We start from the raw sequence: 27,194 nt of genomic DNA, 5'->3' as shown, positions 1-27,194 counted from the left end.
GGCACATAGATATATACATTATTTTTCTAATAATGAAATTAGTACTACTTAAAATTGCATTTATATATAAACGTTTTACATTTTTAATTAAACTTTTCTGATAATTTCATGCAAATAAAATTGCTAATGAGATAGCATTATTTTCAACAGTAATAAGAAAAACTAAAGCCAGCAGTAATATCATGGACAATCAAGCAATATGCATCACATGAAGCAATTTGACTATTATTATTGGGCTTATGATGCAACAAATATATAATGCCACGCTTATATAAAGGTGACAATGAGACACAAACATGTCACATGTCTTTAAAAACTAACCAACCCACAAGCCTATATCTTACTTGTTGTTCCATGTAACAGTTTAGCTGCCATATATGTGGTGTCATTCTGGAAGACTTTAGAAAGTGTCATCACACATATGACAACCAAACTGCCACTGCAGCAGTCAGCAGATGAGGCGTCACCAGGTCCTGTTGTAGGTTCTGAAAACTCAGCAGTACATTTGCTAGTATGGTTTCTGCCCTCGTGGGGCTTACATTCTAGAGGGTTTAATTCATAACGACCATGAAGTACAGGAGGAAATGGCCTCAGGTGACATGACTTTGTGCTAGGGTCAATCCTACTTTGATATGAGTTAATCAGTTTGCTTTTGGGTTACCAGAGGTTTCTAAAAGTACCATAACAGTTAGAGCCTGTTCTAGAATGCTGTAAGCAGTCCGCTTGTACTTAGATCAGGCTCGCCAGGTCCATGGGTAATAGGGACATGGATTCAGACCATACTGTTGAAGGTGATGTGATGGTGTGTCCATAATTTTGATACAAATTTACACCAATAGAGTGTTCTAAGGCAATTACACTTCTAACTAGCCAACTCTTTATGAGTAAAGAAACATGAAGTTATCTAATATGAATCTGAACTTAAAAGGCACAAAAAGAATTACAGAGCATCAGTGATTCCTAAAGTACCGAAGATTCTTAGTTTTGATCAGAAACTCATTGGAGAGAAATCAAGGGCTAGACTGGCAGAGTTCAGATGTTTTAAAAGTATTGAAGAGCCCAGAAGCCACAATCCAAATCCCTATTTCAAAAACATGTAAAAAATGTATACAGGCTGTCTGTACTATGAATGTGACACAAATTATTATGAACTTCCCCAAACAAATGGAATTCAATTGCCTGGATAAATTATGACAATAATCAAAATGAGCAAACATCCAAAGGACATTCAAGAAGAATGAGAGTCTGGAGAAGCCCAGTTTTGGTTTCCTTACAGTTGCCAGTTCACCCACACTCAGACGCTCCTCTCTACTCTGCATGACCATTAACAGGAAACAGAACAATCTTCACTCACCACTAGGAGCAGGAGCAGCAGGGTGAACCTATTCACAAGAAGGAACCTCATCTTCGGTTTGCGGAGATTCCGCCTTTTCCTGGAAAAAGAGTAATGAAGATGTAAAATGGTATAGCTCTCAGATCTTTACACTGTTCTCTCTCTAGATGCACTACATGCAATGACATGGAAACAAGACTATTATGCCTGTGACATACCTGCATGTACATGCTTCACTGTTCCTTTTGTCAAGTGGGCTGTTGTCTATAAAGCTCTATTAAAATTTCTGACCATATCTATTGACATTTTCATCAGCTAAAGTGAGATTTCCTGGCTTTAAAAGATATTAAGTTGAACCAAACAGTTTAATACAGATTATAAGAAAAATGGCAAGATCTATTTTGAACATGGGGGATGGAAAGCCAAGTGAATGATGTATGAAGAAGGAATCAACTAATGAAATACATTTTTAGGGTATCAGTCAGTATATAGGTACAATTTTAGCACTAGCTTGAAAATTGGTATAATTTATTATTATTCTTCATCAAGTTCAGCAAGCCATGTGTGCTATGTGATAAAATAAACTATAGGACACAAAATAAAATGCCCACCAGAGCATTTATCAGTATAAAACTGATTTTCAAGACAATCTTGGTATTTTTAAATTAACTGATCTGAGAATCTAAGTATTGCAGTTGATATATACATACTACAGATAAGGCATATACAACATATGCATTATATCTGAGCTACTTAAAGAGGCTTAAGTGTAACAATAAATATGAAACTTAAAATTAGGTAGCTACTTTTCATTTCAGAACTGAAATAAAGAAAGACTAATAGAGAGGAACAATCATATTGACTTCAACAGTATGTGTAGTCAATAGAAATTGGTGAAATGCAGCAGTGACATAAGAAGTCACTTCATGGGGCAGGAGCCAATGAAGTCTATGGTTTGTGAAAGATATGTAACATGAAGTCAACTCTTAAAGTTGTCGGAGAGCCCCAAGTAGTTTTTCACAAATACATTCCTTTAAATTTAAATTTACTTTTGGTAATAAATTTCTTTCACAGCAAAGAATGAGAGCTTCAGTCAAGAGCTCACTGGTCCTGCTCAAGAACCCAATATAGTCAGAGCAGATCACTCTGTTACAAATCCAATAGTCTCACGAACTCACAGATATCATTATACATGGAAAGAGGGTAAAGAGGTGAAAATGTAAATATTCTCCACATTTTCATCATTAGGACTTGCGGGGGGGGGAGACAGTATTTTGACTAGGGACAAGAGATTGTAATTGTTTCTTAAGTGGCATAATCACCTTTTACACTATCCCTATTGTCTCAGTTACAGATTGAAATTGGAATCTATAAAGTGTGCGTTATGCACTTGCCTCTGTGTGAGTGAGCTATGTTCACTTCACATACTGGTGCAGTAGTACACAGAGACTGCATAGTATCATTTTGAAATGCCATTTTATTTTCTGGCCATCAATCATTAGTACTGATTGATTTCATATCCACTCTGTATATTAGATACAAACACAACATGCTTCTATGTTAAGTAAGGCACTGTGGGGAATATGGGTGATCTGGGTGAGAGACAGTTCATGTTAGGAAACTTAGCACTTGGGAGAGTTAGGGAGTCAGTATGTGTTATAAACTAGGATGTAGACAATAACTAGGATGCAGACTGGGTGAAGCGTTCATCAACACTGAAAATACAGATCCAGTAATTTCTGATTAAGAGGATCAGAGTAGGGCTCATATTTTGACTTAGAGTAGTATTGTGAAAAGCAAAGACCTGCTAGAAAGAGAAAATAAAAAACAAAGTGTGGCGACAACAAGGAGGGTAATTGAAGGATATTAAGTTGAAGAGTCTAATTTAGCTGGCACATACAGCGTCATAAACGCTGAAGACAAGTCAGGAAAGCAGGCTTTAAGTATGAATGAAACTTACTAATTAGAGCACTCTGTCATTTTGCATGAGTGCCATATATCTTAGCAGTCTTACTCAATGCTACTCTCATGTAGACAATTGCTTTTTAATATATCTATGTATGTCTGGAACCTCTTGTAATTATTTGAGTGTGACTGTTGATATTATTGATAATGATGCTTTTCTTGTGTGCTAAGAAAATAAAAGAAACATCGAAATTTGAGTTTTTATAGCCTGTCTTCTTCACACTCTGGTGCTAATAAGTCGGGGTTCCTATTTTCTCTATCATTCTTTTGTTTTTTCCATACCAGACACTATCACAATTATCCATACATTGTCTGACTATGAAACTAGGGACCAAGCTAGGTCTCAGGCACTTCTCTATCTCTGCCAACGGTTTTCAGGACTATCTGGTTCTCTGTGTATCACAGAGTCTTCTAAACTACACCTACTCTTTTCAATCTCCAGCAACAGTATGCAGAGCTGTGTCATTAAGGTGTTGATACCTTCAAGTCATCTCAGTGCTCAGATGAGAGTGATCTTGTTTTTGTTCCTACTTCATAACTGCAATTTTGCTACTGTCATAAATTGTAATGTAAATATCTCTGTTTTTCCAGTGATGTGGGGAAAAGGGTCATTTCACCCCTCCCCCCCCCTTCAGACTGAGAACCATTGCTTTAAAGGATTTTCCTAGTTTGCTTTAATATGGAAACGTGCCTCTTAAGCTGCCTATTGAGATAATACTGGCTATGTCCACAGTATTGCTTTAATTTCCCCTAGTCGCCCTTCAGGAACTCTGATGGCTAATGATTTTAAGGATATTTTAACTCAGAAGGAGCTTAGACCTGAATAAACAATGTTAAGTAAATGCATGTTGTTCAAATATATAACCACCATTCCTACTGAAAGATCTTCCAGGCAGGACAATTACTGGCTGTTGGCCACAATGTATCAATGCTCACTAGTGCTAAACTAACCCGGTTGCTTGTATGCTTTTGTTCTTGTTTTTATAACCTTGATAAACATTGCATTCCATATTTTATGTTAATATTTGCAGAAATAAAAGTGGGATAGAATGATGTGGGGGGGGAATCTATTGTATGAATTATGAATTGTAGAGGATGGTCAAGTGAGTATGATCCTTACAGGCACCATTAGAGAGTTCATCTGGTACAAGGGACTAACTTCCTTTTGATTTAAGTTCTAGCAGCACATATTTATTTGTAGAAAAAGTACCACCTAGAGCAATGTAATCATCACATAGATTTTACTTTGTGATCCTGTAGTGACACTCAGTCCTCCATCCAAGGTTTAAAAGCAAAGGCTCAGTGTTCTAAGTGTTCAGTGCCCTCTGCTGCTGTTCCTTCTCTCTTTGTATCCTGAGGGAAAATTGTATTATTTTTCTGTTCATTACAACAAAGTAATTTATGTTTCTGAAAACAAAATAACTTCAAACCAACAGAAAAAATTAAAAGCTGCTAGTTGTTCCTCTTGATATTCCCGTAGGAAACTGACTTAGCTTATCTACCCCATGTAGTCTGAGCATGATGTAAAGGCAGAGAAACATACCACACATGTGCCAGTCTTAGTGACCAGTGGTACTTGTTCTTGGCTCTGCACATCCTTGTTGAATGCACACATGGTTTGCCCACTCACATATATACACAGAGACAATAAATTCAAGGGAGAGGAAATTAAGGAAGGACACATAGACCTTTTAAGAACATTAATGTGGGGTGAGAAAATGTTCCTTTAAGAGCTGCTATCTAGCAATGACCAGGAGGAAGAAAGACTTCAAGCAAAGCGGACCCTTGAGAAATTGAACAGTGACCTTGGGAGAAATAGCCTACATGTTGAATTAGGTCTCAAGAAAGAATTGGTGGAGGGGGCTGGTGAGATGGCTCAGTGGGTAAGAGCACCCGACTGCTCTTCCAAAGGTCCAGAGTTCAAATCCCAGCAACCACATGGTGGCTCACAACCACCTGAAATGAGATCTGACGCCCTCTTCTGGTGCATCTGAAGACAGCTACAGTGTACTTACATATAATAAATAAATAAATAAAATATTAAAAAAAAATGTTTTTTTGTTTAAAAAAAAAAAAAAAAGAATTGGTGGAAAGAAATGCAGAAAAGCCACGGCTTTGCCTGAACCGTTCCTTGTAGTATCAGAATCAGGCTAAAGGTCTGTGTTTACATGTAATTAGCTATTTAGATTGCAGAGGTAACATTTTTCTCACTTTTCATCCACGAGAGCCAATATTCCTTATTTTATGAAATCTGGACTCTGATTATTCTAAAAGTCCTAACATTAGACTGTGTGCCCCAGTCTACAGTCAAAATCTTATGAAAATGTATACCTATTATGTTGAAACCTATATATCCTTTTGGCATGTATCGAGAGAAGTGTACACTTATAGCTCGGATATTGGCATGATATGTATGCTTATGTAGAATATTTAATACAAAACAATTGCAATATGTTTATTCAACAAAAGGGAGGTGTAATGATGAAGACCATTGTCAGGTGGGTATGCTATTACTTTGAAAAGTGGATGTGTTTAAAAAACACACATTCCAATTAAAGCATTATATGGGATTAATTTCTGATGCAATTTTACTGAATTTAATCCTTAATCACGCTACTACAGAGAGTGAATTTTGTTTGGCAATAAACAAAGGGTAAGTGGTGATGGTAAAGAGGAGTTGAGTGGTCTAGCAGGCAGAGTCAATGAATGATTCTTAATTAACCTAGTTGGAAATGAATGCTTCCTCAAATGTCTTGAGAGTCCGGGTCTGGGTTCCAAGTAAACACCAATTTATTATGATATTAGCGGTGTGGCTAGGCATCTGTCTACATTAACTCGCTCAGTAGAGGAAAGAAAGCTGCAGTTGAGAAGGTGGCAGAGCTTGGGTCACTACCAGGTCTCTCTTTACAGTCCCTGTACTTAGCAACTGCATAGACCATTCCAGATTTCTGAAGAGTGACTTCTGCTGAGATGTGGTCGTTCTCTTGCTAGTGGTTAGATTAGCCAAACACTCAGCACAGAATAACCGGATAAGAGTGTCTGCTCACCTGTGCACTTACCAGTCATGAATACCTGGGAGTTAATTTCAATCAGATTGCACAGCGGTCAAAATAGGCACCAGAAGAGGTCACGTCAAATAACAAAGTCAATATTTCAGGGAAATTCAGATGAGGTTTCTAGTTCTATTGTTCTCCCATTTCCCTTTTGTGGCTAATTGGGTTTGCAAAGAACTTCAGGGATTCTTTGTTTCACCCACGTTGATCTTTTGCTGTATGTAATACACACAGATTTACACTCACTGCACACATCTTATTTTCACAATCAACAAAAATGTGTGTTAGTAATTTGGACTGAGAATAACTACACAGGGCCAGGGAGATGGCTCAGCAGGTAAATGTGCTTGCCGAGTTGATTTCTAGGGACCCACATGGTGGGAGAAGAGAACTGATCCCTAAAAATTACCTTGTGACATTCACACACTGTAGCATGTACATGGACCCCACAAAACAAATAAATTAAAGTGTAATAAGAAAAATATAAAAATATAAACAATGATCATACACTGATAACAAACATTGGCACCAATAGAGGAAAGTCATGCACCAACTTTTAAAAAAGATTTATGATCTCCATTTATAGATGAAAACACATATTTTCTATAAATCTTTAAGTGACAGGTAGACTCTTACTAATAAAGGTTATTAATATTATTTAATATCATAATAAACAATTAAAATATTGTTATTTAGTATTAATGATAAATTGTTATAACAGCTAAGCAATAATAAATATATATAAAATTTTGAAGTTGAATAATTAATGTCATGAACTATTGAACATTGTTTTTAGTGTGATTTTCTAAACACACAATTAACTTTTTTATAAACGCACTTCTTTAAGAAATACATTTTAGCCAGGCATGGTGGCACACGCCTTTAATTCCAGCACTCAGGAGGCAGAGGCAGGCAGATTTCTGAGTTCGAGGCCCAAGTGGTGAGGCCATGAAAAGAACTCCCTGATTATCTAATGGGTTGTTCTAAACGAGGCACTCAAACTAAAAAATCATTTCTAAATCACTGGAAGCCTTAATTACAAGATGATCAATAAGATTTTTTAAAAAGTTGATAACCCTAACCACTTTACACACTAAGAAGATCCTCAAACAGAATTAATGGTGGCATAGAAGGCAAAAAAGTTTCAGTTGTAATTTTCATGGAGAAAGCAAGAATAAGGCAAGTGTCCCAACATATCACTCCAACTTTATAGACACAAAACATAGAAACTGCTATGTAGAAACCGTTACATAGAAAAAAGTTGCCTAGGTTAAATGAAGAAGTGAATGTATGTCGGTGACATTGAATGAGGATTTAGAAAATCACATTGATAACTAGAGATTTTAGAGTAGCAATAGTTACTTCTAAAGCTAGGGAAGGATGAAACTGCATGGCTAAGGATAACACTGTAGGTAATGAGATCCTGACTGTTTAAGAATCACTGTTATGTCTTATATATACAAAACAAATATTCAGTATCTACTCAAGTTGTAATAAAAATTCCTTAAGATGCACTATGTGGAGCAGGCTTAATTAATCTTTAGACAGGATTTTACTTAAATCTTTCATCCTTGGAAATGGGTAGCTTCTGATTTTAGGCTTACATATATTTTTTATGAAAATTAATTCATCAAGAATTTATTGAGCATAATGACCTAGACTCCTAAGTAAGACTCCCTCACAATAAAGAAATTACTAGACATTAGAAAGCAATAAAATATAACTCATACTTCAAAGTTTGCAAGAACAACTAGAAGTAGATCCACTGACAGACCAATTGTTGCAGTTCTCTGACCAGTACTTTAAAGTCATTATTAAACATAGATGAACTAGTGACATAGTAATGAATGACAGCTATTGTGAATGAAGTGATGGGGGATTTCAGGAGACACTGAAAAATTAATGACATACCAAATATAAATTCTGTGAATGAAAATCACATATCTGCAGTAAAATGAAATATTGGCTTGGGTGAGTAAGAGATTGAACTAAGCAAAAGAAAGATCAGTTTGGGGGATAGGCATGCATTGCTCATATAAAAGCAAAAGCAGGCAGGAATACCACTTTAAATGTCTTCAATTGAGGTGGGTCTTTATTTTAGAACTAGCCATGCTTACTGTTTTGTATGAGCAGAATAAGCCCCTGCTGAAATACCAATGAGCTACAGCATTTTCAGTGATGTATAGGATGCTGGCTGAACGACATTCAAGGTTCTCTCAATGGGCTCAGCTGAGTATGTCTGTGTGTACAGTGAAAAGGAACTGAAAACCTGAGTGGAGAGTTGGTGTGATCAGGCCTCGTACTGTTTACTTTTTAGCCACTCTGCGGTTTGGTACATAATGTCTTTAGCTTATAGAGTGAGACACTGCATTCAAGAGATATGAAGACACTCATCTGAGAACTTTCCAGCCCAAGTCTTTCTGACTCTCCAGTCCATGTTTATATTTTTCCCACTACCTCACTTTAGTTTCTTCTTGTTAGAAAAAAACAATCTTGTGTTTGATTGCTACAGTATAAAATGCAAATGACCTGGAGCCTTAGCACCTTTCACAAGACTTTAGTAAAATGTACATGCAATCAGCAGCCATGTGATAAGTACACACGTGGGAGAAACTGAATTAAATTGCTGAATTAAATGCAGCCAGAGATCTCACATCATTTAAGATAATTGTGTTTTTTGATTGCATAAATTGTTTTGACTTGTGTTGGCAATCTAAAATGTCTAATTAAAAGGTAATTGTGCCGGTAGAGTGGATACTCTTGGGCTGTTCTTGAAGAGCCTCGTGCAGTTTGCCTGCACCTGCCCCTTACGCCATCCAAGGTATCATAGGATTCTAAGGAAAATTACACGATTCTAAATTGTCCTTATGGAACCTTTTTCTTTACGAGTGGCAACACAAGTAATTTATGATAAGGTCCTCCTCCCCCTCCAGCACATGATTACTGTTCCTAAGACCTGCTATCTCACTGATACACTAATTAAATCTTTGTCTTGGCATCCATTCATAACAAAAACAGTATAGAATAATTGGTTATTTCTTCCTTTCATATTGGCATTTATTAAAATTATGTAGTTTTGTTCTTAATAATTCTACAATCATTACAATATATTATATTGGATAATGTGTGCTTTTCAATACAATCACCAGCTAACACTTGTCATATGTCAGGATAGAAGAATAAGTCTGCACCCCTGCTACAGTGCTGACCATCTGTGTAACTAAGGGAGCAGCAGTTAGTAAGAGATTTAGGCTCTATCATTTTCATTGGAAAAAAGGGCATCATAATGACTGTCTTGTAGTATAAATGTGAACTTCAAAGAGGATATCTGTATAAAGCGCATAGCTTGCAATACATACTTAATATCAGCTACTGGTATTTAGTATGGTCTGGGCCTATTCCATTTGTTTTTATGAATAAGAATAGCCTTCAGAAGGCTAATAATTTAGAGAGAGGCTCTCAGAATAACTTTTTGTACAGTATTAATATAAACTCTGTTATTACTTAAGTTCACTGTCAAATAAATAGAATGTAGCTTTAATATCTATATGCTAGGGCTGAGGTCTTAGAAGGAAATGAAAACTTCAATAGAATAAAATATCATTGATGTAGCAATATAACTTCAATTACAAAAACAAATCGAACATACCATACCACCTGTCAGGTGCTGCCACCAAATATATGTATTCCTTATTTTAGCTCAATATCATATCTTTGAATGTATATAGTTTAAGGTTATGGTGGATTCTAATATCATGGACTTGTGCCCCAAAACATATCTATGTGTTTCTGTAAGATTTAAATACAACTTTGAGTGTTCCTGACAACCCACAGCAATATATTTTTCATAAGTTCTATATAAATTCATTTTTGCCAAATCAAATTATGCCAAATCATTTCATGATTCTATAGCTATAAACTGCTTTCTTTTAAGCCATTCCTGAAGCTGTCATTAAAGAAAAACAAAACTCAACTTACTTAAAATTTATAGCATACAAACTTGTCCTCTGCAGAAAAATACATAGAGAACAACATCACCCGTCTCCTAGGCATTAACAGTGATTTTGCTTCACCATGTGTTATCAGAACAGCAGAGATTTTGGAGTTTGAACATCATGCATACTTGTGGGTTTGTTAGAAAGTTGGAAAATGTCGCTTGATTGGCAATAATAGTTAAAACCTATACAGTACACCATAGGGGTAATTTTGTATAGCTATTATTACACTGGTATATGTTCTATATCCGCTTAAGTGTGTATGTATATATTATTTCTATACATTGATTATAGCTCTTGATTCTGATGAAATAGTATACACACACACACACACACACACACTATTGACATGTTTTTCATAATTGAAAAATCTCTAAAATAAAAATGGACCCGACAATCGGAGTTCAGTGGTAAGTGAAAGACTGTCTCCACGGGCAGCTTTGAGTTGGAAAGTGATTTCTGGAATGTCAGTCTGAATGTGACATTGTAGGGTGCATTAAACAAGTTTTCTTTTCTTTATTTTTTATTTCAATTTAGCCATAGATTAACATGTTATAAAAAATCTATCTAAATGAGAATGAAAAAAACCTTTCATATGCATAAAATTTCTAAAATAGACTGTGGATTTCAAGTATAATTGAAATTTCTTATTTACATAAAGACCAACATAATGGTGTGTGAATGTGGGTTGCTTATAATTTCTACCATTAGTGAACATTAGAGCAACAGTCTACCTAACATTTTTACCTATTAGTCTTATTTAAAATTTTTGTTAAAATCAATTTTAGACTTGGAACATTGCCCCTTGTTAAAAATGTAAAAATGGCTTTAATTTAATCCTTTAAAGTGTTATGAATTCAAAGCTTGCAAGAAAAATAGACTGCACATCTGCATGATTTTTATGTGACCTCCAAACTCCACTGTGAACTCATTAGAATGTTCTGCTAAGGGTCTATGTGCTTTGTTACTAACATCTACTTACAGAGCTGTAAAATTTTGTGTACATACTAATTCAAAGGTTCACTGCTCAGAAATGACTGCAAGCAAATCTTATGTGGGCACATATTTGGCTAAAAGGACTAGCCTTAGACTGTTCATTACAGCAAAACCTACCACGTGGGGCCTGGGAATGGAACTCTGGGCTCTGATTTAGCTGCAAGAGCCTTTACCTGCTGAATCATCTCACTGGCCTGTTTGCAGAAACTTCTCAATGTAATGAGTTTATCTTACCATAGTGAAGTATTTTCTGCTTTATAACTGAAGGTAATTCTACAATTTCCTTCAAATCACCATATTTTTGAGCTGATAAACCAGATCACAAAAGGTTGTTTGATGCACAAGGTTCATTCAAGGCATAGCCAAGTGCAAACCGGTATGCCATCTGTGACCCTGGCCTCCGTCAATTTATTCATCTTTTCTCATTTTCTGTGGACCCGCTCATGCTGCTATGAAAATATATGTAATGAAGTAAAGAGACAAGTATCCATATAAATACAATTTTTAAAAACATCACACTCTCTATGCCAATGGCAAGACTTGTTGAAAATTTAAAAAAAAAAGCAAATATGGAGAAAAACCAGTTTCTTTTCCATTAGTTTCCTGCCTTAGATGGCTGAAAAGATGTCCATGACTTGGCCAGCTACTGTATGGTACTGGGATGGAGGCTCTACATGAATATGCTAACTATGCTGTTTCACAGTACTGATCACTGATGTGCAATAGAATATGGTAGGTTAAACCTTATTAATCAAGATGCTTATGTATTTCCTTTGCAAACACTTAGGAAAATTGCTTTGATTTTTTTTTCAATAATTAAATGCAAATGACCATCTCATTTGAGTTGTTTCTCTTTGCAAGGACTGTGACACACACGTGTTTGCTTCATACGTTTTTACCCGCTTTTTAGCAGGCAGAAGAAGAGTCTTAGAAAAACATTATATTCTCTACATAGTAAGTCTCAGCCCAGATGGGCAACATCCTACCCTGTCTCAACAAAACAAAACAACAGGTACTGGAAATAAGATTTTCCTTGTTTTCTTTCTATTATTGAGCAACATTCTTAGACCTTACTTTGAGTCAAAATATTGAAGTAGTATTTAGAAAAAGTCTCCAGACATTAACAGATAGAAGCCCAGTGGGTGGGTAGGGAAGTGAGGGGGGTGAGGGTCTTGGGGACTTTTGGGATAGCATTGGAAATGTAAATGAAGAAAATACCTAATTAAAAAAATTTTTAAATGTATTATATGATGTATTTATAATTCTTGGACTCTAGTTATAACATGATTTAATTATATTTCTAGTTAGCATAGTTAGTTTATTTTATATATAGATAAGACTCCGTTATTAATAAAAGGAAAAAACATGTATTCGAAGAAAGAAACTTGGCTCAAGTCCCACCATTCCAAACAACTATGTCCAAACCTAATCTCTTTCCCACTTTTAAAAAGATGTATCTGTGACTTTTCACTGCAAACTTATGATCAAATTTTACTTTTTATATCTTATGTTTTATTTTTGTGTGTCCTTAAGGGATAATGCTTTCTAGTTCAAAGGAAACAAAAATAATTCCAGTTTTTCTATAGTTCGTCATATTCTCCTCTAATAATAATCTGTGCAACTAAGCTCAGGGTAAAGCTGGAAACAGTGAGTGTGTGTGTCTTTGTGTGTCTGTTATTTTTACCAATTATCTGTCCTCTAATCCTTTGTCTGTGTGTAGATAAAATTAATTCTGGGAATTAATTCAAAAGGCACTTAGAACAAATAATAAAATATACTTTGTATATCATCTCTCATTGTGTCTTTTGTCTTTAAAAGAAGGCTCATACAGTTGTATTGTATATGTGTACACATGTGTTAGCATATGATCACCTGTGTGCAGGTGCACAGGTGTATGTGGATGGTTGTACAGAGGCCAGAAGAGGACATCAGGTCCCTTGGAGCATGACTGACAGGTGTTTGCATGATCTGGGTTTGCTACATGAGCGAGCGCTGGATTCAAATTCCAGTCCTCATGGTTTGCAGCAAGTGATCTCTACTACTAAGCTGTCTCTTCAGCCCTTCATTTAAATATTTGGTGTATGTTGTATGTGTACACATGCCCATTCATGTGGAGGCCAGAGGCTGACACTGAATGTTCATTGCTTTCTAGGTTAATTTTGGACATAGTACCTTCCCACTGAACTGGAGATCACTGACTTGCTTGCAAGCTACAAAAAGACCTGGGTATATTTCTTATAATTATGTTCATACTAACAATATGGCAATCATTGCTTGGAAGGAGGGGGCATTCTAAATTAAAAAAGAGAACAGAAAACAAGGTAGAAGCAGGTCATAGTCTGTGCGCTAGCGCAAAGCAAGAGGAGACAATAACTGTTTTAAAGAGAACGTCTTACTTCTTATGGCCACAAATATTATTCTTCTCTTATTCCATGAATTCAGGGATATATTTATTCTAGACATGAAGGTTTGTCAATTTAATTTTTTTCAGGTAGTAGGAAATAGATTGGCAGTAGCCATCAGTATTCATCCTTTAGTTGTTATTTTTTTAAAATAAATTATGTCAGTATGTCTCCAAATATTTTTGATCAGTATTATTTATGGGGGTTAGAGAGTATTTGATATTAAATTAATTTAAAAGTGATTGAATACTCTTTGGAGAAGAATTGGTGTTTGTGTTTGGGTGTGTGTGTGTGATTTTCATATTTTGTTCTCAAAAACAAATGCATTTGTAGTTCACCTCTTTTCTTTCACTCTCACTTGGACACATTGAAGTTTTATGAAGTCTCCTTTTATGACGATTCAAATTAGAAAACAAACAGGGATAGATAGTGTTTTTCATGTTGGCATTAGGAAAAAAAATTATTCCAAAATGAGTCATTGTGTCAGGAAGCTATGGAAAAGGGCTTTGCTCTTCATTTATGAGAGCTGGGCCTTTTTATTTAAGTGAGGAAGTTTGGGTTCTGGATGAGGATGTAATCTTCTCCAAGGTGATGTTGGCAACAGAGGCAGAGCTTGGATAACATGCCATCTCCTCTGGCATCTATCTTAACAATCTATCATCTGCTTGTCCTTAGAACATGAATACCTAATACCTGTTCCAAAAAAAAGGAATGGAGGTTGATGTGGAAGAATCAGTAATACTGAATTACAGGCAAGATAAAGGGAAAAGGTTAGGGTGTGATTTATAATGTACATTTAGTAGTCAGCATCAAAGACAACAGTGTTTTTGTGGCTTGTGTGTGTTTCAAGGGATGTTCCCAAGAAGATTTCAAGGTATTTTACAGAATATGAAATAATATAAAATGAGACTTTTTGAAGTGTTATTCTATCAAGCAGGCCACTCAATTTAAACAGGGTGTTATTTTAGGAAGAGACAAAATGATATTATTAGTGTTAATAATTTAATAGAAAGATAATTGTGTCATGTGTTACCTGTGGCTCCAGTTTTGAAAGTGTGTTTACCATAGTCCTGTGAGCTTCCTATGTATGTTAAAGGAGGAGAGAATTTTCCATTGGACTGAAACTAGAACAGCAGTTAAACAATTGCATGTGAATGGTGTAAGATAAAAGACTGTCCTTATTTTCACAGGAAACCCTAGCTTGCACCTTCTATTGTAGCTATGCAGTAAGCACATGATTATGATCAAATTAGGGTTTTTAATATCTAGGGGTATGCACACATACATGGATGAATAAATATTCAGGCATGTGATAAGCATAAATCTTTCATTTATTTGCAAAATAAAGGCACAATCTGGAGATCTTCAAAATCTATGTGTGGATTACAATTTCGTCCCACTTAATTTAAAAATACATATCCTGTATATATCAGGGATGTTTTGATTTGTCTTCTAATTTCATCTTTAAACATCCCACGTCTGGGAGTTATAGAGTGCTTCTTAAGACACGGATCCAAGGCACAGTTTTAAGTAAACAGAACACTAGGTGTTCATATTTGTGCAATGAATAAATGGTGAACAGAAAGCAGATGAGGTCTGGGGCACATCAGTGACCGCCATTTCATTTTGAATAGTCCCTGGAAGGCTGGCACAATAAAGTGCAAGCTCCCCTTTGTGTTGCAAATGACAGTTCAATTTATGTTTTACTTTGACTCAAATAAGTGTTTCTGTATCTTTCCATAGCAAACAGCATCCTTGTTTCCAGGGCTCTTTATCTGTGTTCCTGTTTACAGCAGGATCTCTCAGGAAGTTGGCTGGCCAAATTGAACACATGTATACTAACAGGCAATCAGACTATTATTTGTATTTTACAAAGTTAAGTTCTAACAGCAACTCTTTCCATTCATATTCTTCTCAATTTGGAGGTAGGTCAACACAATGATGCTGTGTTAGGGAAACAAAGAAGCACGCTGAGAGGCTAAGAGATCCCCATAGGAAGAAGTCTTGACAGACAGAGGCTTTGAATTTATAAATCAAAACATTTCCATTTTATTGGATTTATAAATAAAAATAAACAAGACCACATCTTCTTTCTGTATTGCCAGACTATCTGAAAACTTGGCAGGTTGGCTGGTGTTTTGTCTTCATTGTTCGAAATGACATTCATTACATAACCATTTCCACCTTTTAATTTAACTTTAGTGCCCCAGCATATGAAAGTGTTGGCTCGAATTTATTTTGGTGGATTAATATCACATATTGGACAGGAGTTCTATAATTTCCTTAACATATGAAGTGCTTATGATCACCCATAAATGACACATTTTAAAATTCATTAGAGATCTCTGACATGCTCTCCTCTCTAAAAGGTTCCAGCGAGCACAGATGTCCATTAGTCACACAGGTGCTGCTGGTTAACTTTTCTGATTGAGAAACAACAGCCTCCCAATCTGCAGAGATGGATGGGATCACTGAAAACATCTTTCATAAACTCCTATACTCTGCATACATTCCTTGGTTGATTTCGATCATAAATGTCTGATTGGTGGAGAGTTCAGTCCTATAAGAATAATAGGATTTTTAGTTGAACTATTGCTTCTCCAATGGTCCCTGGGATAGACAGCCACACGGGCGACACTCATGAGCTTCTTAGAAGGAAACTTTTCTTTGCTTAAGATCTGCTGAATCAGAAACTATGGTGGTGAGGCCATAGGTCTCCAAATGATTCTCATCAAAGGAAACTCACGAGTGTTTTGAAAAGTACTTGGATGGTTTGAAGAAGGGTTTCTCCTGAAAATAAAGTGTAAATATATAAACTAAGTTATTATTTTACATCTATATTTAAGTAAGCGTTGTTTGGTTATATATAGGATATTTAACTTTTGTCTTTCATGTAAAATTATCTACTGACGAAATGCATAGTAATTGTAAGAAACATTTAGCCTTCCAAAACCCATACAACCTTCAGTGCTGTGACCTATACAAGTACTGCCATATAGCACTATTCCGGAATCATATGAAGAAACAACTTATACTGGACATTTCATTGAATGCCTAGAGCTATTAAAAACTAACAAAGAGAATAATTGCTCTCTTTATCTTTGAGATAGGAAGACTGAAGTTCTGAAAACAAAATCATTGGCCATGCTTATTAAATTCCTGAGTGACCACATGGTGATCTCTCCTAACTTTCTAAACTCAGCCTTACTTATAGACTATTTTATGCCATTAATAATCTTTCCACAAGTTCTATGAAACTAGAGAATATAGAAAAATGAATGAAAACTTTACTGATAGTAAATTTTATGAATTAAGTTTCTTTATTTTGTACTTACCCTCTATTTTGAGTATGTTTACTATTTCCTGTAATACTAACACATAATTTATTCTAGACACAAGTCATGATAACTTTAAATAACACAGTTTCCAACTAGCAGGACACTTTTCTGTGCAAGATTAAATTCCTTAGTTCTTGTAATCTTTTGTCTTAACCCTTAATTCTCCTTAGTGCTAAGCAGAGTCTTTTTCCACCATTTTTTTTTTCTGATTTGAGAAACTGGTGGGGGATGTAAGATGTGGAGTATGAATTAAATGATAATATTGCAACATTAAATGCTGAGGTTTGGGAAATAGGAGTTGGGGGATGCGTAGAGTTGTTGCCTTCAGTCTCCCTAAGTGGCTTTTCAAGGGTCATTTGAGCAAAACCCTAATTTCTGTGGCAATTGCAATTGAGTTTTGTTGGTGTAGACAAAAAATGCTAATTAGTTTTAGAGGATTTGAGGAGCATGTAGTTCAACTTTGAAGTAGGTGAGTTTTCAGTTCAATGCAAAAAACCTCAACATGAGTAGATGGGATAGGAAAATAGATGAGCCATGGACGGTCCGCCCTCCTGGGTGCTTGGCAGGAAATGCCCCCGGTCAACAGGACTGCAAATAATTTTTGCCTTTGGTATAGTTGGAATTATACCAAGTGTCAAGGCTGTGAAATAAAAGATCCTGTGTGGTATGTGCTGAGACCCAGTACAAAGTTTATCTTGATTCATATACCTTATTCCTCTTTTGATTTTACTGTAACAATATATGTCTTTTCTTTACGCCGACTTAAAGCAAAATTGAAGGCAAATCTATTGTCTACTAGCAGATAACTTAAACATGTATTGAAATCTCTTTTCATGTTTACTTAAAACAACTTAATGTATTCAAAATTTAAAAAATAAACTCAAACGTGAAGAGATCGCTAAAGAAAATATATGCTTCTATATTGTATTGAAGTTATATACTGAGAATCTGGTTAATAAGAATTAGGATTTTCCCATAAATCAATGTAATTCAACATCACTTTTCTTATTCACCATTGATCAGGAAAGATTCAATGGAGAATTTTTCAATATTGGTATTGAAAGTTCATTTTCATTAATGAAAATGAGCAGTGTTGTGAAATTAACACTCATTGTCATCGTATAAACATTGAAACAGATCAGCTGTGTTTTCAGTGTATCACTTGTAACACATGACTGCCATGTAAATTCACTCCACTGGGCTAAACAATAGATACAAATTGGATTTATAAGGTCCAGAATCACAAAATCAAATTATAGCTTTGTGAATGAAATACCAAACTAAGCACCGAATAATTTTTTTTAGATCAAAGAGCATGATAATTGAAATCAAGGGCTGAAAGCTGGAGGGGGGCAAGTCATCCCTACATTTGTCATTTTATTTGTGTTTTTTCTGGTTAAAGATGTATTTATACTTATAACAGTTAATAGTAACATTTAGAGGATTTCTTCCTTTAATATTTTGGGAAAATTAAAATTAAAGAACACATAGGATATGTTACAAATACAAACAATTAGGAAAGCAAATGGAAAACAGAGAATTTACAAAACTTAAAACCAAAATGTTAACTATAATAGTAGACACGTTTAGAATATATTCTCCTCTTAACACAGAGTAACCTTTTCATTTTATTAAAACTTTATATCCTGCTTATATTGATATGGAAATAAACAAAAACGATACAGAAGTGAGTGAAGTAAGAAAAAATTATCTGACATCAAACAAAAACAAAGAAAAGCTTAAAACTTTGAAATGAAATGATATCTACACTTTGAGGTAAGGTTAGTTGTTACAATTAAAAAGCAATAAAGTTAAATATAGTAAGTAATCTTGACAAATAAGCAATTAAGGTATATTTATTACATTAATTTGTGTGTCCCATCACTGTGAGGGGAGTTGGGAAATTGTATGCAGTTTTCTCCTCCATTGGTTCTGTGTGTGTGTGTGTGTGTGTGCACGCGCGTGCGCACGCGCGCTCACACGCATATATTCTTATTAATTTTGGTCATTTTTGAAAACATTTATGGATATCTTATGTAGTGGTGTGGGCAAATTTTGTCCTATTCATATAATTTAGATTTTGTTTATGCATTTGTTGATGGATATGTCTGTGATCTAACAGAAGAGTTTATAAGTTTGTAGTCAACCATGCCAGTCTGGTGTATGAATTTCCCACTTCTTTTCCATCTCTTGGGATGGTCTAAGCCCTCAGGAGCACCTTCCTCCAACTCTGCTAGATGAGTTCTTTATTTGGAAGCTGGAGCGGGATTTTTATTTATTTTTTTGAAGCATTTTTTATTGGGTATTTATTTCATTTACATTTCCAATGCTATCCCAAAAGTCCCCCACACGCTCCCCCACCCACCCACTCCCACTTCTTGGCCCTGTCGTTCCCCTGTACTGAGGCATATAAAGTTTTGGAGCGGGATTTGAGCCTGCTGTGGTGGAGCCTAATGACCATTTCCTTAGAGTCAGACTTGGCTAGGGGAGCTTGTGACAAATCTTCCCACAGCCGTCCTCCAACTGCTAAGCAGCAAAGATATTTATGTCACAGCTCGTCTCCACACCTGCGGTCAAGGATTTCATGCTGCTCAGGGCTCATTTCATGCGGAGCAGGAGGAAGGGCGCTGAAGCAGCTTTCCCAGGCTAAATATGAGCTCATCTTTCCTGCGAGCTGTCCCACAGTTCCCTCAGACCACAAGAGGGGCGGAAAACAGGCAGCAGAGTACAACCAACCGCCTGCACTTTTCCCCTTGTGATGCTGCATCGAGCACAGAAGGATATACTACTATATGTATAACTGGTAGAACGAAAAGAAAAAACCCACACTCAGGAGATATTGGTGTACTCTGTAACCCCGAGACCCCTAGACCCCGTGCATTTCTGTTGATAGTTTTATCAGGACCAAAAGAACCTATTTGGTTCTTTATTAAAACATCCAGCCCAGCGTAGTGGTGCACGCCTTTAATCCCTGCACTCGGGAGGCAGAGTCAGGCGGATTTGTGAGTTCGAGGCCAGCCTGGTCTACAAAGTGAGTTCCAGGACAGCCAGGGCTAAACAGAGAAACCCTGTCTCCACCCCTCCCCCCAAAATGTATGTGTTTAATAAAACGTGTATGTGTCCCCTCTCTTTTGGGAGCATTTCCAGATTCCTGCTCGCTGGAGAGGAATGGTTTTGTTAAATTAAGATTTAGGAGGGAAAGGTGACTTAAATAGTGTGCATTGAAAGAATTTAAACAGACAATGTAAAAACAGATGCAAAAGATACAACAGAATAAATTTGCTAAGTGGCTGAACTTAACAGAAATGAAATCGGCATGTCCTACTGCTGGGGTGTATTTATTGAGAAATCCAGGTCAAAGAGCATCAGCTTGCTGAACTTGTGTGGTGCTTGCCAGTGAAATGATGGACGCCCCATTGTTGAGGCAGCTGATGTTTAGGCTGGCAAGGATCCTGAGAACATGTTTTAAAAAAGACCCTCTGCTGGCAAAAGGCGTAGAGATGACTTCATGGGACTTCTGAGTCTAGAATTTCTTTGCTTTTATTACCGATTATTTTTGCTGGATTTTTTTTTTTTGACGCAGAGTTTTTAACTTTAAAACTTTAAAAAAAAAATCTAAACAAAAATAACTACTTCCTGAAGTCACACTGGAGTTTGCTGCTGTTCTAACAGTGACCTCATCTCACCCCTCATTCGATGTCTGACAAGGTTGTGGGCGGGAGTTAAAATAGCAAGCACCCTCCTCACCGCACTCTGTGTTTGGGCCACAACTTTGGGTCTGTAAGGAGACCCAAAGTGAGTGTCTCCTAATCAACTAAAGCATGTAAAATGGCAACACCCACTACCAAACATTTAACAGCTTAACTGGTTTAATTCCGTGCTGTAAATGCATATATAGAGAGTGAGTGTAAGCACTGAAACAAATATTCATTTTCAGAAACGTTTGGCCATAATATATTTGGAAATGCCATTATATTCTCAGGGGAGCATTAACTCACAAACTTTAACAAAGACTCTCCTTACACTAGTATGTTCATGATAGATAAACACTCTCTGGTCTTATTTTATGGGTTGGCCTACCTATTCAGAAATAGTGGTAGAGCTTCTAAAACTTCTAGAGATGTTTTAGGTGTAAAGTAGGCAGACTGGAATGAGAATTTCAGCCTGCAAAGCCTACCTAGCAGCACCCAGCGAGAAGACATTAGAAGATCATTTCATAGAGCTCACTTGTCTTTGAAACCCATGGCGTTCATCACGCCCTACATAGGATTTCAACTTACTGTGTGCCAACTGCTGGGCAAAGAAAGCTCTTATGGCTATTTGAAAAAAATAAATGAAAAGTATTACATAAATGATATTTTAATTATCACACATTACTATGCTAATACTTTTATGGTTTTGGACCTTAAGATACCAAAACCTTAAAATTCAGAAGCAAAATATTGTATGTGGATTTTTTTTTTGTTATTTTTTCCCTCATGAAACACGATACCAACTATCCTTCAGTAAAGAACTGGAGGAGAGGTAAGATCACAGGCAGAGAGGCAGAGGAGTTGAGAGAGTTCCTCGTATCACCCAGGTTGTCTAGGTAGTGTTTGAATGAGAACAGGGCGCCCCATCAGGACCTAGTTCCAGGGAGGATGTATTGCACTTGGGAAATCATTCTTCATATTCATAACAAACAGCTGGTTTTAGTAAAATAATGGGACAGAGTCAGGTATTTCTGTACATTCTGACTTGTTTCTATGAGATGTTTTCAGACATTCCATCTCATTAAAGGACTCAGAACATGAACGAGAGGCTGTTGTTTCAAGACAAGAATTTGTGGAGCTGTCCTGATGGCGGAGTCTGTAAACAAATGTTTAGTCTATTCAAGGACCTATTTTTCAAAGTCGAGGATGTTCCTATCTCTGGATGTCCCCAACCCTGTTCTCTTCAAATGAGTCCAACTCTGCAAATGTTAGCTAGTGTGGAGGGCACATGAATAATTTTGCTGAGAGTTAGCTGATACCTGGTCTCCATTTCTGTGTTTTGTTTTGTTTTCTGAAGATTTGTCATTTCAGAACATTTCAGGGGGCAAAAAAGCCAACTGTCATTGGGTATCTTCCTTCAGTGTTCTTGACTTTTATCTTTTGAGGCTGTATCTTCCACTGAACCTGATGCTTGCCATTCTGGCTAGGCTGGATAGCCAGAGAACCCCAGAGCCCTCCTGTTTCCTTTCCCAATATTCTGGGGTTGCCAATGAATCTCTTACTGAGCCAGACTTCTAAGTAGGTGCTGGGGATCCGAGCCCAGGTCCTCAGCCTGTGCTGCTCTACTGAGCCATTTTCCAGCCCCACCTCTCTCTTTTTTGGTTTTTGGAGACAGGGTTTCTCTGTATAGACCTGGCTGCCCTGGAACTCACTCTGTAGATCAGGCCGGCCTCGAACTCAGAAATCCGCTTGCCTCTGCCTCCCAAGTGCTGGGATTAAAAGTGTGCGCCACCACCGCCCGGCCAGCCCCTCCTTTTTTGATAGCTATGGGCAGTATCTCACTTTTCAGGTGATTCTCATGATTATCAATTCTGTACCCCCTTCCATTAGGGAAATAGAGAGAGAAAAGAATATAGGACTTTTTGAGTAGTCTTAATTTGTAAACTGATTCAAATAGCCAGTTTCAGAGGATGACCCTAGTAAACATAATGGTACTCTTGTGCTACAAATGAGGCCCTTGTTTTTCATAGAAAGTTCCCTAAGAGAATTTTAGGGTAAGATTTATGGTCAGGGTTAGAACCCAAATGAGAACTAAGAGTCTGCTTTCAGAATCCACCCAGTCCATCTGGATATAGAACCCAAATGTAGCTCAAGGACTTGATGAAGTCCTTACAAAGCAGAGATCATGGAAAGCAAAGGCACTTAAGCGCTGTGTTTGTAACTAACTTGTGATGTGTAGGCGGTAAGCAGTGTTTGGGCAAGAATATTCAAAGGGCTTTAAATTAAGTGAGGAGGCTTTTCACTCCCAGTCCCTCAATGTCTGATCTTCTGAAGAGATCAGCTTCACAGGTAAATGCAGAAATTTACTCCTGAACAGTGGCAAAGCTTGTCCCTTGCTCTGTTTTCAGTAAATATCACAAAGGCCAAAATGTAAGGCAAGATCCTTCTGTTTTTCTCAGTATAGGGCATTTAATTGTTGTTTACAGTTTACTACTATAAGATGCTATTTTCCTTCCACAGATCAATTAGCAGACAGAGCTATCAATGTAATCAATGGGATATTTTTGAATTATATTGCAAACAAGCATTTACATTTGGATTAATCTCTCTCTCTCTCTCTCTCTCTCTCTGACAAACACACACACACACAGAGATGGGGGAGATGACAAAGTACCGACAAGACATATTGAAATAGCTGCAAAGTACTTAACTTTAATCTGATTTGTCCAAATGACTGGTGGATCTGAGCTCCCCAATGTCTGCTTTGCTATGACTGTGGCTCAGATGCAGGGGAGACACCAGTGACACTGGCGACAACCAATTCTACAGCCCAATCTTGGTTTTGCAAATTTCCAAAAAGTTTACTAAAAAAGTATATAATATTTAAAGACCCATTTTCTAGTTTTATATGCTTTTTCTTATATCTGAGTAAGAAAAAAAAAAGACACAAATGGTATAAATCTTTGAAGCAACAAGGCATAAGTGAATCTCAAATTAGCATATAGACCCCAAAGAGAGGATGCATGAATTCAAAATTACTTGATCCTAAAAGATATTTTCAAGAATAAAGTTAATACCCTGAGTATATATTTAAACACTTGACATATGAAGCAGCTCCCTCCTGAGTCTCTGAGCCAAGTTTAAGGGTATATTTCTTTGAACACAAAGGCCACTGAGTGTTAATATTGTGCCACCTACTGGACAGCCTGTTGGCTCCTGAAAAACATACTCACAGCATGGAAATGTGTATTTTACCCACAAGGCTTCAGCAGAGGTGAACCATATGATCAAAACTCTCTGGACATTTTGAGATCACGTTCTGCTCCTTTTACTATTGAAGGCCAAAATAGTTACTAATGAGATTCGTGTATTCAGAGTCAATTCTAAAACGTTCAAACAAGAACACTAACAATGCAACTTCCTTCATTGGGTTTTTCTGTGTCCAGCGCTTTAGATTGGTTCTCCAGTCACTATCGCAGATTGATTTATAGGCACTGGGGCTAATGTGAGGAGCAGTTAACAAAATGTTGTGGGAATATCTCAGCTACTGTCTGTCACCTGACACTTTGGGAAAACATGTCTTAGACCTATCATGGGTTGGTTTTTTTGTTTTTTTTTTGGTCATCAGTTGTTTTATTGGGGGGGGGATGTTATGTCTCCTGTACAGTGGGAATAGAAAATTACACATCCTCTGTGCACACAGAGAACACAAATGAGAAAACATTCCAGTGTCAGTAAACAAGTAAAATATTTATTACTACTAATAAAAAAGGCCACTAATTTAAATATTTATACTAATAAAAGAAAGTCAGTTTTAAAAAATATACAGAGCACAGACAGACCTGACTTCTGCAGACCCAGTTAAGGTTAAGTGATGCTGGCCAATGTTAATTTGCCTCCCAGTGTTTTAATCCCCCCTACAGGCTGACTCTTGTCTAATTTACAAAACAAATGGATGTGGAATTACACAAGGCAAGACACTCTTCTCAAGTCCTCAGATTTAGCAGGTTCTTAGTAGAGATTATAAGTGGCACCCATTAAACTCCACAGGAATGCACACACACATGCTTTAAAATTAACCAAGTTTAAGAGGCCATCTTTGTGAACTGTTCTGTTACATTTCAATCTACCTGCCTGGCTCGGAGTATAGTTAATCATGTTTGCTTTACGTGTTCTGTCTGTATATTATATATGATGGCTCAAGTAGACACATTTGTGATCCAAGATCATATGGGAATGATACCTACAGTCTACCACTCCATATGACTGTGGCTACAACCGGTTTACTAGTGTGCACTTATTCTCACTGAGCCTAGAGGTGGTTTCTGTGTCCTACCTTAGAAAATTACTGAAAATGAATCAAAAGAAAATGAAAAAGAGGAGGAGGAAGAAGGGAGGAGGAGGAGGTAGTGAGGAAAGAAAGAAAGAAAAAGAGAAAGAAAGAAGAAAGGAAGGAAGGAAGGAAGGAAAGAAAGAAAGAAAGAAAGAAAGAAGAAAGGAAGGAAGGAAGGAAGGAAAGAAAGAAAGAAAGAAAGAAAGAAAGAAAGAAAGAAAGAAAGAAAGAAAGGAAAAGAAAAGAAGGAAGAAAGGATAAACTGACCATTTTTGCTTTTATTATGTTATCTGTGTTAGATTGTTCAAGAAATTTGCATCTTAATGCCAACTTTGAAATTTGCCAAGGTCAAAAGGTAAACCTGTATATGTAATCCCCCCCCCCCCCCATAGTGTGAGTTTTTCATGTGGGTTTGACAAATTCCAATGAGAATTTGCTTCAAGGCTTTGTGTTGTTTTTGGCATATAAAAAGATTTTGGCATTTAATAAACCATTGTGAAAGTTGGTGTGCAAATTGTGCTTTATTTGAAATATTCTTTTTATTTGAAGTTCTATTTACTCAACAATCTATTGATCTAGAACTCACACATCTTAAAAACAACTGGCAGATGTTCTCAACACTTTCTCGGAGGCCTGAATATTTTTTTATTTTATAGATTTAGACGCACTCAGGATATACAAGTCTTTCTAAAAGAGAGTGAGTCTAGATGGGAGGGAAGCAAGTGAGAAAGGAGTTAGAAGGGACACATGGTTAACGGTGACACTCCTAATGTCAAATTTCATTTTCAGGTGACAAAAAAGAATCTTAACCCTAAAGAGGTGCTGGTGGAGGAACTAGAACAGGATCACAGGGCACAGCGTGCATCAGTAGCTGGTTGGCAAGAAATTTAAGAACAATCAGTAATATCGGCCCTAGTTGAAGCAAGGCACTTTTTCAGAAGAAAGTCCCCTCTTCAGGGATAGAATAATTGCAAAATCTTAAAGTTATAAAGACAGAGTCAGTAACTGTTCGCCAAGCCATGTGTGTGACCTATGAGTGTGCGGGTCATTTTCACGAGGTGCATTCTATCAGGAATGTTTAGTTATTTGCCCTGCATTGATCAGCCAGAGCCTTTTGCCGAGGCATGATAATCTGGAGAGTCAGCACCACAGAATGAGAGGAAATTGAGGCACAAAAAACGTTAATGTGCTTGCATTAGGCCATCATCAGTAAGTAGTGTGGTATGTTTGACCTTAGTATATCTGACACCAGAGTCCCTGTGAATAACTACTGCATCAAAGCAACTTGGTGGTTCTGGGGACAGAAAAACTTGAGGTGCCATCTCCCTAGGACTTAACAGGTGATAGGGATTTTTTTTCTTTAATTTTTTTTTTATTAGGTATTTTCCTCGTTTACATTTTCAATGCTATCCCAAAAGTCCCCCATACCCACCCCCCCAATCCCCTACCCACCCACTCCCCCTTCTTGGCCCTGGCGTTCCCCTGTACTGGGGCATATAAAGTTTGCAAGTTCAATGGGCCTCTCTTTGCAGTGATGGGTGATTAGGCCATCTTTTGATACATATGCAGACAAGAGCTCCGGGGTACTGGTTAGTTCATATTGTTGTTCCACCTATAGAGTTGCAGTTCCCTTTAGTTCCTTGGGTACTTTCTCTAGCTCCTCCATTGGGGGCCGTGTGGTCCATCCAATAGCTGACTGTGAGCATCCACTTCTGTGTTTGCTAGGCCCCGGCATAGTCTCACAAGAGACAGCTATATCAGGGTCCTTTCAGCAAAATTTTGTTAGTGTATGCAATGGTGTCAGCGCAAGGTCTGACTGAATAAAGCAGAGCTCCTGCTCCTTTGTCAGAACTCTACATGGGGTGAGGAATTCCATAGAGAAACAGAAGGTGCTCAGAAGGGAATTTTGGCTGCATCAGGTTGCAGCCATGTTAATGCTGCAAAACAGAGCAGGCCCAGTTAGCTCAGCCTCTGAGGGAGTCTGAGGAAGCTACTGGAAGGTTGACTCATTATCCTTGAACTGCCTTTAGGAGGGAAAAGCAGGACCTCACACTCCTGGGCTCACTGGAAATAGCCAGGACAGAGTA

The 27,194-nt window shown here is 37.0% G+C and overlaps 1 protein-coding gene across 1 annotated transcript in view; it reads right to left on the bottom strand.

The window, feature by feature from the left end:
* The window catches only part of Calcr (calcitonin receptor), a 75,172-nt gene that overhangs the window by 32,577 nt on the left and 15,401 nt on the right, over positions 1–27,194 (bottom strand). Inside the window, exon 4 of the mRNA XM_021165087.3 lies at positions 1,355–1,433. Within this exon, the coding sequence (XP_021020746.1) occupies positions 1,355–1,433 (79 nt within the window). The remainder of the gene's footprint in view (positions 1–1,354; positions 1,434–27,194) is intronic.

This window comes from Mus caroli, unplaced genomic scaffold, assembly GCF_978045245.1.
Source record: "Mus caroli unplaced genomic scaffold, Mus_caroli_1 scaffold_7, whole genome shotgun sequence".
Lineage (NCBI taxonomy): Eukaryota > Metazoa > Chordata > Mammalia > Rodentia > Muridae > Mus > Mus caroli.
This window is presented reverse-complemented; position numbering and strand designations above follow the sequence as displayed.